Genomic DNA, 17,155 nt, shown 5'->3' on the forward strand with positions numbered 1-17,155 from the left:
TTAATTGGGCAAACACAATCTGCATTCATAGAAGGGAGGAGTATTGTGGATAATATTCTGTTTAGCCATGAACTGTTTAATGGATATAACAGAAAAGGTCTATCACCAAGATGTACTCTTAAGGTGGATTTAAAAAAGGCTTATGATTCTCTGGATTGGCATTTTTTAAGGTACATGCTCACAGATTTGGGGTTTCCACAGAAGTTTATAGGGTGGATCATGGAGTGTGTGACAACAGTATCTTATTCCTTAACACTCAATGGAGGACTTACTAAGCCATTCCCTGCTAAGAGAGGCCTCAGACAAGGAGATCCAATGTCTCCTTATCTGTTTGTGATTGCTATGGAGTGTTTGCAGAGGGAGATGAGCACACTAGCTAAGCAGAAGGAATTCAGATACCACCCAAAATGCAAGAAGCTGGGAGTGACACACATTTGCTTTGCTGATGATCTCTTAATGTTTTGCAGGGGTGACAAAAAATCAATTACTGTATTGCAGAACATTTTCAACAAGTTCTCAAAAGCATCAGGATTGCAAGCTAGTGCTGAAAAGAGTTCAATTTATATTGCAGGAGTCTCACAACATACCAAAGAAGAACTGATACAGCTTACTGGATATGCAGAGGGCAGTATACCATTCAAATACCTGGGAGTACCACTGTCTGCAAGAAAGCTCAACATACACCAATGCCTGCCATTAGTTGAGAAGATAACAGAGAGAATCAGATGCTGGTCAGCAAGGATGCTTTCCTACTCAGGAAGAGTTCAACTTATCAAATCAGTCCTATTTGGAGTTCAAACTTACTGGGCCCAAATATTCTTAATCCCAAAGAAGATTATGAAGATGATAGAGACTCTATGCAGGACCTTTTTGTGGACTGGTTCAAATGAATTCTCCAGGAAAGCACTAATTGCATGGGATAAAATATGTCAACCTAAGTCAGCAGGTGGATTGAATGTGATGAACATGAGGATATGGAACAAGGCAGCAGTCTTAAAACACCTATGGGCGCTTGCTATGAAGAAGGATTCTTTATGGATTAAGTGGGCACACACCTACTACATAAAGAGAAAACAGATTGAAGAGACTCCTACACCCAAAGCAGCAGCATGGGTGGTCAGAAAGATCATGGATGCAAGAGATGAAGTTATGAAAATGAGGACAGATCAACAGAGGATTACAGTCATTCTGGAGAACTTTGTGAAGCAAGGTAAATTCCATATCCACAAGGCATATATACAGATGCAACCACAATTCAGTAAGGTTGAATGGAAGAATATTCACATGCACTCCCAGATACATCCCAGATTCAAGTTCCACATGTGGCTAGCCATTAATCAAAGGATAGCAACTGTGGATAGACTCATTAAATTTGGCATACAAGTGCAAGCATAGTGTATTTTTTGTGGAAAGGCTGAGGAAACTTTTGAACATCTATACTTTGGCTGTCAAAATACCAGAGAGCTGTGAGACAGGATACTGAAGTGGTGGGACATACAAGGCAGATAGGTGACTGGAGCCAAGAACTGAACTGGATGAACAACACAGCCAAGAAGAAAGAATATAAGGCAGAAATGACTGTAGCATCTTTTGCAATGGTCATGTACTGTATCTGGCGTGAGAAAAATTCAATGCGGTTCAACAAAGGAAGATACAACATTGATGAAGTTTGTAGAGAAGTGGCAATGCATATACACATCCAAGGAAGGAAGAAGATTAAGTGGAAAAAAGGGTTGGAACTTGTAAATAAAATGCCTTAGTTACTAGTTTTCAGTAGTACATGCATAGACAGAACTACCTTGTCAATAGTTATTAGAGATTAATGGTCAGCATTAATCTGGATATGTAATGATTTTTTTTTATGAAATATAAAGCAAATTTTCGTCAAAAAAAAAAACAACAGCGAAAGATATATGAATGGACAGTATACCTCATAGCTTTGTTAATCAGGGTCAATGCCATCCAAAGTCCTGGAAATTACAACATGAAAGGAGGAATTAGCATATCCTACAGTAATATATTCAATGTCACAATTCATGTGATGGCGTTTAATTGAGCAGGAGTTTAAAAAAGAAATAAATTAAAATTGTGTTCCTAAATAGTACAATATTTTTTGGAGGACTCTAATTTTCTAGAGGCAATTGATGGATATAGAAATTTACACATCTTAAGTAGATCGGCGCATATCCCTGATATTAAAGCAACGACAATTAAAGTTGTTTTTCTTGATTAAAAGTAAACTGCAACGATCCACAAGTAGGATAAGAATATTTCTTTCAAACCTCGAAGGCTGACCTTGGCCCGATATATCTGTCACTAATTTACGACATGGCTAGTATTTCCATGCATCACAGGCTCTGGGCTTGCATAATCTACGAAAATAGTGGAACACATAAAATTAATTTCCCGAAGCCATGAAACAAAAACTACACGTAAAACATCATGAGAGGCATCAAGAAAATAAAAATAAGATTTAAGAATGATACAGCTGCCAAAATGATATATCAGATAATACCAACATATATCTTAAATCGTAGAAAGCTAGCAGTAAAACAAGACTATGGAAGCTTATTAACTAAAGCTTCAAATTTAATCACATGATATCAAGCCAAGAATAAAACCAATATAATATTTTTTTTTTCATTATTATGGTTCTTTTAACAACGTTAAAGCAACACGGCTGGGAAAGCAATAGAATTGTAGCCAAACACATTCTTTTCATTGTTATGGTTCTTTTATGTAGGTGCTTTTCTATTTTCAGTAGGTTTTTACGATGTACATTTACAATGCACATCGTAATAAATAAGAAATCTAAAAGAATCCTACAACTAAAGGAAACAAAACCTAAAGGAAACAAAATTCTGTAACAAAAGAATCCCAAACAATATAAATTGTAAAGAATCCTAAACCTAAAAGTAAGTACACGACAATTTTATTTTTTGCCCACAAAAAAAAAAAAAAATAGTGATAACAATTACAAGTATATCCAACATATAATGCACTTATAAAGGGTAAAAAAGACGAACGATATTTCGATAGGGGCTTCGTGCTTTTAATATAATATAGATATGGATGGATATATATAGATAGATATATATATAAATCAAAAATATATATCAAATTAAACATGTTTAGGGAATTTTTTTTGACTTTGCTAGTACCACTCCTTATATATCATTAAGTTCTTCATTCTTGCATTTGAAATTAACGAAGGGATCCCAACCGTTCTCCTCATTCACACACACCCCTTAGTGATCTTAATTTGTTTCTAGATCTCCAAGCTAATAAGTAATCCAAAAAATCAAATCATGCAACGCGGGGTTTCATTAGAAAAATGTTCATAGTAAGATTTCTTAATGGGTGCAATGTAACTAAGATTTTTATAGCTAAGACCATCTAATTTTCTACCATGCAAGTTAAGGATCAAAATGCAGCATACAAAAATAAATGCAAATGTCTAGAAATTCTAGAAATATAAATCAACTAATGTATAAAACAAAAAGAGGGAGATAGCTATTTCTTTTCCTATCTTTTTCTAATTTTTCTTGACCATAGTCCTAAACATGTGATGTTGGAAATATGAGAAAAAGAAAGTAACATTTAAACCAACAAAAATGAAAAAGCAAGAAACCAATTCAGGATTTGAAATCAGTGAGTTAATAGCTCGTCTTAAGTCCGTCTGTGCAATGGTAGTCCCTTGTCTTACTTAACGACAGCAAGCAAAGCCGCTGCAAACTGCATCAAAGACATTGCGACACTTGGGGCAAAGACATTGCTGCAGTGCTCTTCTTGATGCCTATCCTAAGAAAATGCGAGACAAATTCGTATTCAGGGAGTAGCTTTCTGCTATTTGGTCAGCATTTGTTTCCCATGACCTTTTGTTCATCTTTGAAGAATTGGGTCTGCAGCAAATTGCAGAGGCAATTAAAAGGACAGCAATTGTAGCTATTATGTACCAGTTGTCCGCTACTAGTTATCATTTTTTTTTCTTCTCAAGTACATGCCGACCTAGCCTACTATGTTTATGGTATCTTTCACTAATAGAAATCCGGTAAATACCGACCAAAAAAACCGACCAACTTTGATCGGTTATGGTCAATTACCGACCAAAACGCGATCAAATACGCTTGGACGGTATTTTGATGGTCGTTTTAATATACCGACCAAAAAGAAAAATATTGCAAAAAAAAACCGACCAAAGTTGATCGGTATTTTAATTATGTAATCAAAAGATTCACTGTCTGGGAATCGAACCGGGTGTGTACTGTGGCAGGATACTATTCTACCACTAGACCATTGGTGCATTTTATTTTAAGATTGTCTTTTTACTTTTTATTTATACTCTTTAATTGTATTTTCGCATGAAAATAAATGACCAAAGTTGGTCGGTTTTATTAAAAAATAAAATTACCGACCAAAGTTGGTCGGTTTTTAAAATGACCGGCCGAATTTACCGACCAAAGTTGGTCGGTTTTTTTAATATTAATTTTTATTTATTTTAATTGCAAAAATCGACCAAAGTTGGTCGGTTTCTTGAAAAATAAATTTCGCAGGACTCAAAAATAGTTTCCCGCATTTTTGCGCCAAAGGAAACGAAAAAAAATTAAAAATTAAAATATTTTGAAAAACCGACCAACTTTGGTCGGTTTTTGGCCGATTATTTTACCGACCAGAGTTGGTCGATTTTTCTTGGTCGGTTTTTGCCGAATTTCTAGTAGTGTTACTTTGTATTATAGTTGATGAATGCTTGTATATCTACATTTATTAAGTACTTTTTAACAAAGAGAAGATGTGTAAATTTGTCCAAAAGCTGTGAAATGATCCAATTTTACCCTTGTTAATATATAATTAGGGGTTGTTTGGTATGCGAACTAAATTATCTCAAAATTAATTCTAGAATTATAATCCCTGAACTAATTTAGATTTAGACTTATCCTTGTCATACAAAAGTGAACTAGATTTGCCCTTATTTACTAATTGGTTAAATCTTGATAATATTTTTTTTTTCCATATTTTTGTGGTTAAGCAAATAACCTGAAATGATTTCTCAATTAAATTTAAGAGGACTTTTAAAGGGAACAGTTAGTTTCAGAGCCTAGGACTAAAAATATTCACTTTTTTCATCTTTCCGTATGATATTTGTTCGTTATCAGTCTTTTGCCCGTATTTTGCCTTGGACGGATTCATCGTCCGATTTGGACTGCATTCCAAAACAACCAGGCTTGTAGATAGCGTCTTGTGGTACGACAGGATAGTACGCTGTGTATGTCGCGTTTTTCTTTAAAGGGTGTGAATGGGAAATGGAAGAGGCACCTTTTGGATTGCACCTCTTCATCTCACCCTTCCTCAATCTATAAATTTTGAGGCTTGGCCTCATTTTCCAGACATGGAAAAATCTCAAAATTCCTCCCCTCTTTTCTATATATTGTTGCATTATTTTCAAATAAACATAAGTGTCACGTGTAATTTGCTCCGTCTGTTGAGTTCGCTGAAATTCTGTAATTTCGATTGCTAGTATTACAGAATAGTTATTCCGTTCTATCCTGGGAGGAATTAATCCAAAACCTTGGGCAACAGTGAGGGGATTAAATTCCTTAAGGACACACAAGCAACTTGTGGGCTCGGAATTATTTTTCCTGTTTTGTTTATTAAACTAATGTTTCTCTGGTTCTCTGATTTTCTGATTTCAAACACAGATTACCAACAATCTTAAGGAATTTAATGAAGTGTGTTCGTAAGGGAATTGAAGGTGTTACTGGTATTGTGGCGATTACAGAAAGTAACAAATATTGAATTTACTTCATGTGTACTCACTGTTATATGGTGATGGCTTTCTCGGTGAAACAATGCAATCGTATAGTCTGCTACATGGACGTTTGTCGCCACCATGCCTAGGCTACAATTTCAAGTTTGCTTACTGTTATAACAAGCAAGTCAATAAATTAGACGGGTTGAATTTATGTTGGAAAATGCAAAGGCCTTAAATTGGTTCAGGCATGGAGATAAGCAACATATTCCCTTGGTTTATTGGAAAATTACATCATCAGCAAATAGGCTAATTTCCAAACAGTGCTTCCATTCGCTAATAAGGTTTTGGAACCGACAATTTACTATTTTGTTATAGCGTATTTAAGTTTTGAGGGTTCACTCTCAAGACTACTCAATGGAAGAAACTATTTTTATTTGGTATCAAATTTACTCCAAGGCAACATGTCTGATTTGTGGAAATTTATGAATTTGAAGAATGCATTGTTTCTTCCATTTCTCCGTAATCCAGTGGTTTGGAAAATGGCAAAGAACGAAAACAGCATGTGGATTGATTACGTTGTTTTTAAAATCACCAAACACGCGGTCCCTATCGTTACATATAAAACTGCGAACGTTCGAGTTCATTGGGGCGGTAAGGAGACACATTGGAAGGGCACTAATTAGCGTGACTAATCAAAATTTAGTTGGAGCCCATTCAAATCCTTGTATTGTTAACAAGAGAAGAGTATCATAAGGAAAAGGGATTTGCGAGAACAATCCTGCCAAATTCTACTTAATTGGTTTTCAAAAGCGAATGATACTCATGGAAGGGAAGTTAGAATCGGTGACGGTGAGATCAACGCAGTAAAGGTGATGATTCAAAATGGCCCTATAGCAATAAAAATCGGATTCTACTTTCTTTACCCCACTCATTTTTCCTATCCTTTGGTGATTTATAAAATCTTGATAGAAGTTTATTGTATAGTGATCTCAAAATATATATATATATATATATTTGCATGTGGTTATGACAAGGATAACATACTGTTAAGGAAAAGTTTATTATTCTGTTGAGCAAATAAATTTGGTAACATGCATGAAACCATACAAATAAGGTATTTATGGTTGTAAGTAGTTTTGAGATCATGAAGAAAATATATGTAGAGATAAACATATATTTGTTTGATTAGAATAAGAAATCAAACCATTTTAAGTGTTAATGGTTTAGTTGGAAATATCATTTGGAAAGGGAATTAAAATTCTCGTGAATTTATATTCCCGTTATGGAGACTAAAATCTTAGTGATTTTCTACCCCTACTTTGAGATTAAAATCTGTGTGATTTTCTACTTAATCTTTGAGATTAAAATCGTCGTAATTTTCTATTCATTTTTTGAGATTAAAGTCTAAGTGACTTTATACTCGTTTTGGAGATTAAAATCTTAGTGATTCTACTCCAATTTATTATTCGGTTTGAAGACTAAGAACTTCACCGTTTATTAAATTTGATTGTGTCACAATTATTCGATTTGAGGATTAAAAATTTCACCGTTTATTAATGTTGAATGTGTCAGATTGGTTTGAAGATTAAAAACTTCACCATTTATTAATTTTGGCTCTGTCGTGACACAAATAACAGTTCTTGTGGTTGGCTCTACAACGTAATAGGGGCGTCGAATATGAATCTCCTTTTATAGAGTTGTTTAAATGCGAAATTATTCACCAAATGATCGCCCCTTAGTCACCGTAATCTAACGGAATTGCGGAAAGAAAGAATAGAACGTCAAAGGAGATGATGAATGCCTAGTTGATATGTTCTGGTTTACCCAAAACTTGTGGGGGGAAGCTATGCTTACATCTAACCGAATACTCATCCACGTTCCCCATAGCAAGACACAATCTATTCCATATGAAAAATGAAAAGAAAGAAAACCCAACTTGAAATATTTTCAAGTGGGGGGGGTATTTGGGTAAAGTGCAAGTTCTTAAACCCAAAAAGGATAAAAATCGGATCGAAAACTGTTGATTCCATTTTCATAAGGTATGCAACAAATAGTAAGGCATTTCATTTTCTGATTCATAAATCAGAAAAACCCGACATTCATATTAATACAGTAAACAAATCAGATAATGCTGAATTCTTTGAGAATATTTATCCGTATATAAAAGGAATGTGAGTCGTCTAGTGAAATATCTAAGCGACCTCGGGAAAAAGAAAACGAAAGTACACCTAATGAGGTGAATCCAAGACGTAGTAAATGTCAAAGGACAACTACTTCCATTGGATCAGATTTTCTGACATTCTTGTTAGAAAATGAGCTTCAAACTTTGGAAGAAGATATGTCTTCCTCGGAAAGAAGCAGTCAATAGTGAGACAGAATCCATATTAAGTAACCATACTTGGGAGTTAGTTGATCTTAATCTAGGGAACAAACCATTATTTCCAAATGGATTTTCAAGAGATGGTACTATTGGCAAATATAAGGCAAGATTGTTTAAGGATTAAGACAACGAGAAGGTCTTGATTACTTTGACACATGCTCACCGGTAACGAGAATTACATCTATTCGGATGGTAATAGTGTTAGCCACCGTGTATGGCCTTGAAATCCATCAGATGGATGTAAAGTCAACCTTCTTAAATGAATATCTGGAGGAAGAAATTTATATGGAACAACCCGAAGGGTTCATGGTTCCTGGAAAAGAAAAGAAAGTGTGTTGACTTGTTAAGTCACTTTATGGACTAAAACAAGCATCCAAATAATGGCAGGCGAAATTTGACTAAAAAATATTGTCAAATGATTTTAAACTAGTGTATTTACATTAAGAATACTCTAAATTATGTAGTCATTGTTTGGTTATAGATGGATTATATGTTGATAGAAAAGGCACATGAAACATATGAAATGTGGGGGCATTTAGCTTATGCATAACTAAAGCTAATGTTAGACGTGATGTCTATATTATTTTGAAGAACTAGATGATATGATTCTTCAAATCCCACAAATCTTTAGTGGATATTGATATGGTAGTCGGTGAATTCATCAGTTGTTCAGTCTTAGTGAAGACTAGTTGATGAAACTACTAATTCGGAAGTTGGTCACGTGCCTTTCTCGAAAGATTATTTTCTTTCTTGAAAATTTATATTGTTTAGTTCTTTTATGAAATGATGTCACTTTGAATGTTGTGACTTTTCATAGAAAGATACGTCTGTACGTTTTTGTATGGATATGATCGTTCATGAATGAATGTATTAATATGTTGGTCCATAATGAGGTGAACCAACCGATGAATATGACTAAAATCCATTGCAAGTTGGATTTGTTTCATGAATGAAGGTGGTATAGTTTGCATATTATATAGATGTATGAATAAATAACATAAAAATGGCAGAGTGATTGCGAAATGTGTTATATTTTAAAAGGTTGTGGCCACAACTGATGCCAATCATTCTTGTTGTTGTTATAATATATTATTGCTACATTAAGTGTAGTTAATAATCTGATATGCAATTGAATGTCGAGACGTATTAGTCTACGACACAAGGAAGTTCGCATTGAACTGCCAGGACAATAAAATGAGTTTTGGGATATTTAAAATATATCCATGCATTGCACTATAATAACTATCTTACGGTATTGAAGGGTATAGTGATGCAAATTGATTCACCGGATAAACCGAAACTAAATCCGCAAGCGGATATATTTTTACAATCAGTGGAGGAGCAGTGTCTTGGAAATCCTCCAAACAAACGTGCATTACCGCTCTACAATGAAGGCTGAGTTTATAGCCTTAGACAAGGCCGGTGAAGAAGCTAGATGGATCCGGAATTTCTTGAAGAAATTCTTTCTTAGCCCAAAATATTGGCACCTATATGCATACACCGCAATAGTCAAGCGGCAATAGGAAGGGCTGTGAGCATTATGTATAACGGAAAATCTTATCATATACGACGAAGACATAAAACCGTTAGGCAACTACTCTCTAGGGGAATTATCATAATTGACTATGTAAAGTCAAGCGATAATGTGTTGGATCCACTTATAAAAGGCCTAACTAGAGAGGTAGTTGAAAGATCATCGAGGGGAATGTGACTATGGCCGAGGACAAGTCATTGTGGCGGTAACTCAACCTAGAAGACTGGAGATCCCAAGATCTAGGTTCAAGGAGCTCAAACAAAGTCACTAATGACGGTTCAATATTATCAAATAAAATTTCTTTTTGGTCCTTTCTCGTGATAAGACAATGTTCAGTACCAAGGATAAAGCGTTAAGGCTTTTTAAAGGGTGTGAACGGGAAATGGAAATGACACCTTTTGGATTGCACCTCTTCATCTCACCCTTCCTCTGTCTATAAATTTAGAGGCTTGGCCTCATTTTCCAGACATGGAAAAATCTCAAAATTCCTCCCCTCTTTTCTATATATTGTTGCATTATTTTCAAATAACATAAGTGTCAAGTGTGATTTGCTCCGTCTGTTGAGTTCGCTGAAATTCTGTAATTTCGATTGCCAGTATTATAGAATAGTTATTCCATTTTATCCTAGGAGGAATTAATCCAAAACCTTGGGTAACAGTGAGGGGATTAAATTCCTTAAGGACACACAGCAACTTGTGGGCTCGGAATTATTTTTCCTGTTTTGTTTATTAGACTAATGTTTCCAAGGACGGCCCGACAAATTTTAGGGCCTTAAGCCAAACTTTATGAGGGGCCTTAACTTTTTAAGTTTTTTTATTATTTATTTGAAGTATATATTTTTTTATAGCTTTTCTTAGTTACAAAGTTATTAATGATTTTTTTATAATCAATAACTCCTAATAAGTATTTCTCAACTAACAATATAGCTAATCAATTTAACCTTTCTTGTGACATTGTTGTTCATAGGTAAGATTTTATCAATTTTAATTTTGAAAACTTCTTTCTGTTGAAGCAACGGTAATATGAGTTATTAATATTATTTCATAAGAAATTTAGGCATTTGAAAAAGAATTAAATCTTTTTGTTTGATTAAATGTATCAATTAAACTATTATCTTCTAATTGTACTATTTTCCTTAATACTTTTAATTCAGAAAATAAATTTAAACCATCAATATCGAATTGATTATTATGTTTTAGGAAACATTCAAGATTAAAGCAATATTTTTTTAAATTTTCAACATCTAGTGATCTTAGTTTTTACTGCCAAATAGAAAACCAAAAATATTTTCATATTCTTTGAATTGTTCAAATCTATTTTGAAGTGAAAAAATAGCCTTGTCTATTATGTATAAAAGTAATCAACTCTAAAGGACTATTCGAAAGATTTTGAGATTTCATTATCAATATTCGCATCAAATTGTTACTTCCTATATATCACACTTTCTTACGAAATTCGGGTTCGATATTCATTTCAAGTGCAATTTCCTTGGTAGAAATCATAGCAGTTGCAAATCCTTCTTCTCTATATTTGTTAAAGAAAGAAATCAAACTTTTTTACTTTACAGAACTTTTTTTCAGACTTATACATTGTCTATTAGATGTAACAAAAAATGGGGCCTCTACAAATATGGGGCCTAAAGCGGTTGCTTTACTTGCTTTATGGAAGGGCCACCCCTGAATGTTTCTCTGCTTCTCTGATTTTCTGATTTCGAACACAGATTACCAACAGTGTATTAGTAAATAGAATAAGTGAATTGAGATTACTAATGTCAGATGGAGATAAAGGTAGAATAGGTTATATGTCTCGCCCTTGTCTCCTTCACGTAAACTAAAAATAATTGGAACCCTATCAATAAAGAAGAGGCATAAGTATACGAAAGAAACCTAAACTATTTCTGGTAAAAACAATAAATCGAGGACCAAAATAGTCTCACTCATATACTTTGAGGACCATTTTGATCATTTTTTCTAATATCGTTATAATTCGGTTTAGAAGAGTTATCCAAGTCGTTAGTAACTTCCAGAACTTCCTACTCCAATGGACCCAGAAATCCAACCGGCAAACTCTACTCCCTTCGCCGCCGGCGATGATTCTGACGGTCACAACGAAGAGCGGCGAAAACTTTGCTCTAACTGTAACAGACCAATAAAAGTGTGTTTATGCAGCATAATTCCACCGGAACCAATCGCAACCATTAGTCGAATCGTAATCCTTCACCATCCGCACGAGCAACGGCACAAGCTCGCCACAGTCCCTGTTCTATCCAAGTGCCTCCGAAAATGCGACGTTATAGTTGGCCGGAGATTACGCTACGGCGATTCAGAAATTCTCGATTCTCTTCACGATGTTGCTATTCGTAACCCTAATTTTCCGCACAGAGCAATTTATCTGTTTCCTGGTATGAAGTTATTCGAAAAACTTACTTCTTGAGTGAACGAGTTTAATCTTAATTTTATTTGAGATTGTATTGTTGGTAATTTAGGGCCAGTGTTGGTAGAGCTAGATTTGTTGTTATTAATTTGTTGTAAAAGACGAATTTTAGATGTGTTGTTGAGTATCAGCATGAAATGTGTCTAAATGGAGCAGAATGGTTATTTAGGATTCGTATAGCTTACCCGAAGTAGTTGGGATTGAGGTTTTTTGTTGTCTGTTAATAATCGAGAATAGTGAATTGCTATATCTAGCGGAAAAAAGAAAATGTACGCACACTTGGAAGATGATTTGCTACTTAGCAGAAGAGGAAACAGAGGAAAAGGATTTACTTTAATTGAAAGTAAAAGGGAAGTCATAAATTGTAGGTCCGTATGGAGTGCAGTGCTTCTAATTTGGTATTATTTATGTGAGCGTTCTCTATGTATAAAGCTAATGGTACCAGGAAGGCTCAAGAATGAGAAAGGGTTATCAGTGTATACTGTGTAGAGATAAAGGTACCTTGAAGAATGAGCACGGATGGTTACAGAAAATGAGAACGATTTCTCCTTGCTTAGACAGAAATTTAGTGTAAGCACCAAGGCACTAAGACACCTCGTCACTCATGAGTTTTGTCTTTGAAGAGAGCGAGACTAAACAATAAATATAGTTAAACGTCATGAAATCGTTTAGTGTAAGAATATTGCTCAAAAAATTAGATTAGAAACTTAGAATTGCATTTTCCAATCCTAATAAAAAATTTAAACTGATTTTGAACTTGACGAGTTATGAGTTTGCTTGACATATTCTACTCAACTGTAATATCTTTTAATCCCTTTATATAAATAATGGTCTTTTATATTTACAGTTATTATTTTCCCATTAATTATATATGCTTTAACTGTTTTCTTCATTTGTGCGTATCTTCTCCGAAGCTAATGCTTCAACTACACTTTTCTCTTAAAGCTCCAGTAGACTTTAGTGCTTTTCTGCGCGTTTCCCCTTTACAATACTACCAAAAAGAAAAATCTCAAAAAAGATGAAAGGTACTGAATTTGGTCATATAAATGAGCTTAAACATGACTATGTTGTGTGTGTTGTCATATAACAATACCAAACTATGAGGGTGTTTGTATTGGCTTAAAAGCTGGCCAAATTAGCTTAAAAGTACTTTCTTGGCTTGTTTTAGTGTAGGGCAAATATAAAAGGTGCTTTAAGTGAAAACAAACTCAAAATAAGCCAAAAGCAATAAGTTGGTCTACTCCAACTTATTGCTTTTTGACTTAAGAGAACTTGGGGTTTGACCAAACCAATTACATTTTTATCCCTTTCTCCTTCGTCTTTGTCTATCCGTTTGACCTTGCCTGCAATTGCTTCCATGTCGAGTGCTCACATTTTGAGAAGCTCTCTTTCACTTCTTCTTTTGAATCCCTTTCCATTAAACTAGTAAAGATTTCAAAGAGATAAAATAAAAAGCTTTTGGTGGTTGAATGAAAATACGGCAAAAATATTTTAAGGAAAGAAGGTAGGAAAAAAGATGCTTCCATTTGCCCAATTTACATGCTTAACACTAGGGTTTATCTTAATAGTAGTTTGTACACCACGACATGTTACCTATGTTTTTTCTTTGACAGAGAATATTGCATATGAACATACGGTGAAGATCTGGTCAAAGGGAAAAAAATATTTTTCATAAATTAAAACAATTTTATCTAACAAATTTACAACTTAAAATATGTTAAAACATAAACTAATTTGTACCAATTTCAATTTAGAATTAAAACTTGGTAATAATTAATTTATTTTATTTTTAACAGTTTGAGGACATTTTAGTTATTTTAATAGAAAATAGTGCTTATCAGCACTTTTTCTCCAAACCCACCGACTGCTTATTTTAAGCTTCAACACTTCTAGCCAAACACGTAACTGCTTCTTTATGAATTCAGTTCCATCACTCAAAAGTGCTTTCAAGCCCAAATGCTTAAAAGCTACTTTTATTCAATCCAAACGGGCTATATCTAGGGATATAACTCAATATCATCCTTGGACCAAATTTCTTTTGACTATTAATCTGGATTCTCATGCTATAATTATTCAATTATGTCAGATGAATTAGTTGGTTGATGACCATTTTTCGAGCACACCAACCTTGTAGTGGCACTCTCATCGCCTCAACCCTGCAGCATGCACGCCAAGAGAAACAATGTCCTTTCCTTCATTTATTTTCTGATTCTTTTTCTGGTTTTTTAATGGGAAAAAGTTATGTGATTGCGACTCTTCATGTGACTGTGACCCTTCAGGTGCTGATACATCACCATCTCAGGAAATCAATCATTGGAAATCCTCTAAACATATTGTAGAGATGAGCAACTACGTCTTGATTGCTTTTGATGGAACTTGGAAGCACGCTCGAGAGATGATGCGTGCAAGCTTATCATTTTTGTCAAAGTTTGCTGTCCAGGTTCACTTAGACTATGATGTAGGCAATGACGGCGGGACGATCTTCAATTCTGATTTAATTCTTAGGAAGGAACCATTTAGCGGGTGCATGAGTACCATGGAGGCAGTAGCACATTGCTTACGGATTCTTGAGCCTAATGGCATTGATATAGAGTCAAGTTTGATAGAGGTTTTAAGAAGTATGGTCAAGTTTCAGGCTTCTTTTCTCAAGCCTATGAAGCCTAGGCCAAAGTTGATAAAAGGAGGACGAGAGGGAAAAACATAATTGCTTTGTTCCATTTTCTTTGCACTTCTGAAGCAACATGCACAAGGATAGCCTCAAATTCTGTTTTGGTTTGCATGTACCGGACTGCTCACAGTTATCCAGCCTGTACCTGGTACTGTCCCAAGTTTCACTTCCAATTCATATATATCACTGATGGTTTTTATTAGGAAATTCAATATCCCCATTCTGCTTGTGCTTAGTTCCTCTGAATACCTTGACTTGAAAGTTTGAGGCTTATATGTTGTCTAATATGTTTAGATCCTTTGATATGTCAATGCTGTTGTGCTGAAGATCTTATATGGTTTAGAACATATGTTTGTTCTTGAGTTCTTGGATCTATAGAGATATTACAATTTTTGAAGTCATTTTGTAGCAAATGAAGTGCTAGGATGCCAAATGGTTGCAAATTTTTTATTAATGTTCTGGATTGGCAGTTACTATGAATTACGATCTCACTCTTCCTGTTGCAATTCACCATATAGGTATCCCGATTGAGCAAAAGGCATGGCCATGAGGTGCTTTGATGAGGTTATCCAAATCTTCAGTTGCCGAAAACCTTGTCAGGCGGTGTTTTGATTGGTGGGTATATGGCAGTAACCTGCTTATGCGACAGTTGTCTCTCATGCTGCTTTTCTCCAGCCTCAATGGCATCTTGTTTCAGGTCAAATTTCTGTAAAGTAGTCAGCCTGGGAAATCTGAATCTTGGGCTTTGATTTCTTTGATGAGCACATGGAAGCAAGCTAAGGAACTTACATGACATTAATCAATTTTTGCTGCCTAGTTTTATCACATATTTGCAAGTTAGTTGGCTGATGATCTTCAATTTGGACGTGGTCTGCACAAGAATAATGGGCCCAAGTTCGAGTAAAAGAACTTAAGTGCAATTCCTAAAGTCAAATCTTTGAAGCATTGGCTTCATCTGCTGCTTCAAAGAGGGCAAAGAGGATGTCTAAATGATTAATGAGAGTGGATGTCTTCACATGAAGTTTTAATTTGGTTTCCTAGTACTGTTTACTTTAAGAAGTTTGTTCTGTCTTAGTGGTGGTGGTGTAATTATCATTTAATCGTTTGCTTCAAATCACGGCGATTAGTCTTAACTCTTTATGCAGTTGCAGCCAGTGGCGAAATTTGCCTATTCGCGTTAATGTTGCCTTGGCACTCTCCTGTCAGCGTAAAATCACCCTCTATCCACTTGGAGTGCTAGTCACAAATTGATACTTTATTTAACAGTGAATAAGTAAGAAATTATTATATAAAAACATATACTATTATGTATTTATTTATTGGCAGTTCAGACATGCGATCGAGAAGTCTTTTGACACTTGTGTATTGGGGAAAATTATATTTATGTATATGGCGACGTGTCATGATATATAGATTGGTCAAACAGTCAAAGAAATATGGTTGGTTAACAGATACGAGCAACAACAGATACGAGCAACAACAGATACGAGTAAATTAAATGGAGGGGGTGCGAGCAGTCATACAAGTAATTCAACGCTCGTACCTATTCAAGACATTTAAAACTCAAAGATAGTGAAGAATTAAAGGAATAAATCTGACAGCAAAAAGGATCCAGATACAACATTTAATGAGTATTAATTATTGGAAACGTTAGAAAATATGTATTTAATGTATATGATTGCATAACGTAACATTTAAAGTCATTAATTGCCCATAATAGCATTATTATGACAAAGGTAAGGCTCGTATCCCAAAAGAGCTATAAAAAGGGAAGAAACAAAATTGTAGGGGGAGGTGACTATTGGAATATACTTTGATTTACCAGCTTTCATACTTGGCTATTCTAAAATTTCTTTCTTTATTTACTTTTTCGATTATCAGTAACCCGATTCTTCTAATTTCTAGCTTTGACTAAAAACCTATTTTTTTGGTTAAGCAAATTGGTTCCGTTACCGGGAATCTGATAATCAAGTATATCTCAACCTAATTTTCTTGATTGCATCAATCATGTCAAACAACAATGACAACACTCAAGGAAACCCAGAAATTCAAACAATCCAGCAATTTCAGGGAGACTCTCCACGAGGCTTTCCACAAGGCTCTCCACGAGGTTCCCCACGACGGTCTCGTGAAGGCACTCCTGATGGATCTCACACAGATGGATGGGCTCAATTTGAAAATGTCGAAACCATGAATGAAACTTTGCAAAAACTTATTGCCTCTCAAGTCAATAAAGCTCTTCAGGCTTTTGTTAGCTAATTACCTTTTGCTCCACCCATATCTACTCCAAACAACAATACTTTGGAGAATCCTCGTTCAGGATTGGTTAATTCAGGCAGCGGTGGAACCCCTAGTGAAACACAAGAGAGAGACCCAGGTAATCCAGTTAAC

General features: G+C 34.9%; 1 protein-coding gene across 1 annotated transcript; it reads left to right on the forward strand.

Moving 5' to 3' along the window:
* The first annotated feature begins 11,666 nt into the window (after positions 1-11,666).
* On the forward strand, positions 11,667-15,945 carry LOC109207809 (DTW domain-containing protein 2). Its single transcript, XM_019370800.1, has 3 exons — positions 11,667-12,064; positions 14,376-14,912; positions 15,283-15,945. The coding sequence occupies exons 1-2, from the start codon at positions 11,704-11,706 to the stop codon at positions 14,798-14,800; spliced, it is 786 nt and encodes a 261-aa protein (XP_019226345.1). The 5' UTR covers positions 11,667-11,703; the 3' UTR covers positions 14,801-14,912; positions 15,283-15,945.
* The last annotated feature ends 1,210 nt before the right edge of the window (positions 15,946-17,155 follow it).

This window comes from Nicotiana attenuata, unplaced genomic scaffold (genome assembly GCF_001879085.1).
Source record: "Nicotiana attenuata strain UT unplaced genomic scaffold, NIATTr2, whole genome shotgun sequence".
Lineage (NCBI taxonomy): Eukaryota > Viridiplantae > Streptophyta > Magnoliopsida > Solanales > Solanaceae > Nicotiana > Nicotiana attenuata.

Bases quoted from the DNA above. Each gene is read 5' to 3' on its own strand.
- LOC109207809 (XM_019370800.1), top strand. From the start codon at position 11,704: ATGGACCCAGAAATCCAACCGGCAAACTCTACTCCCTTCGCCGCCGGC. The intron at 12,065-14,375 runs GTATGAAGTTAT...GTGACCCTTCAG, and splicing joins AGCAATTTATCTGTTTCCTG to GTGCTGATACATCACCATCT.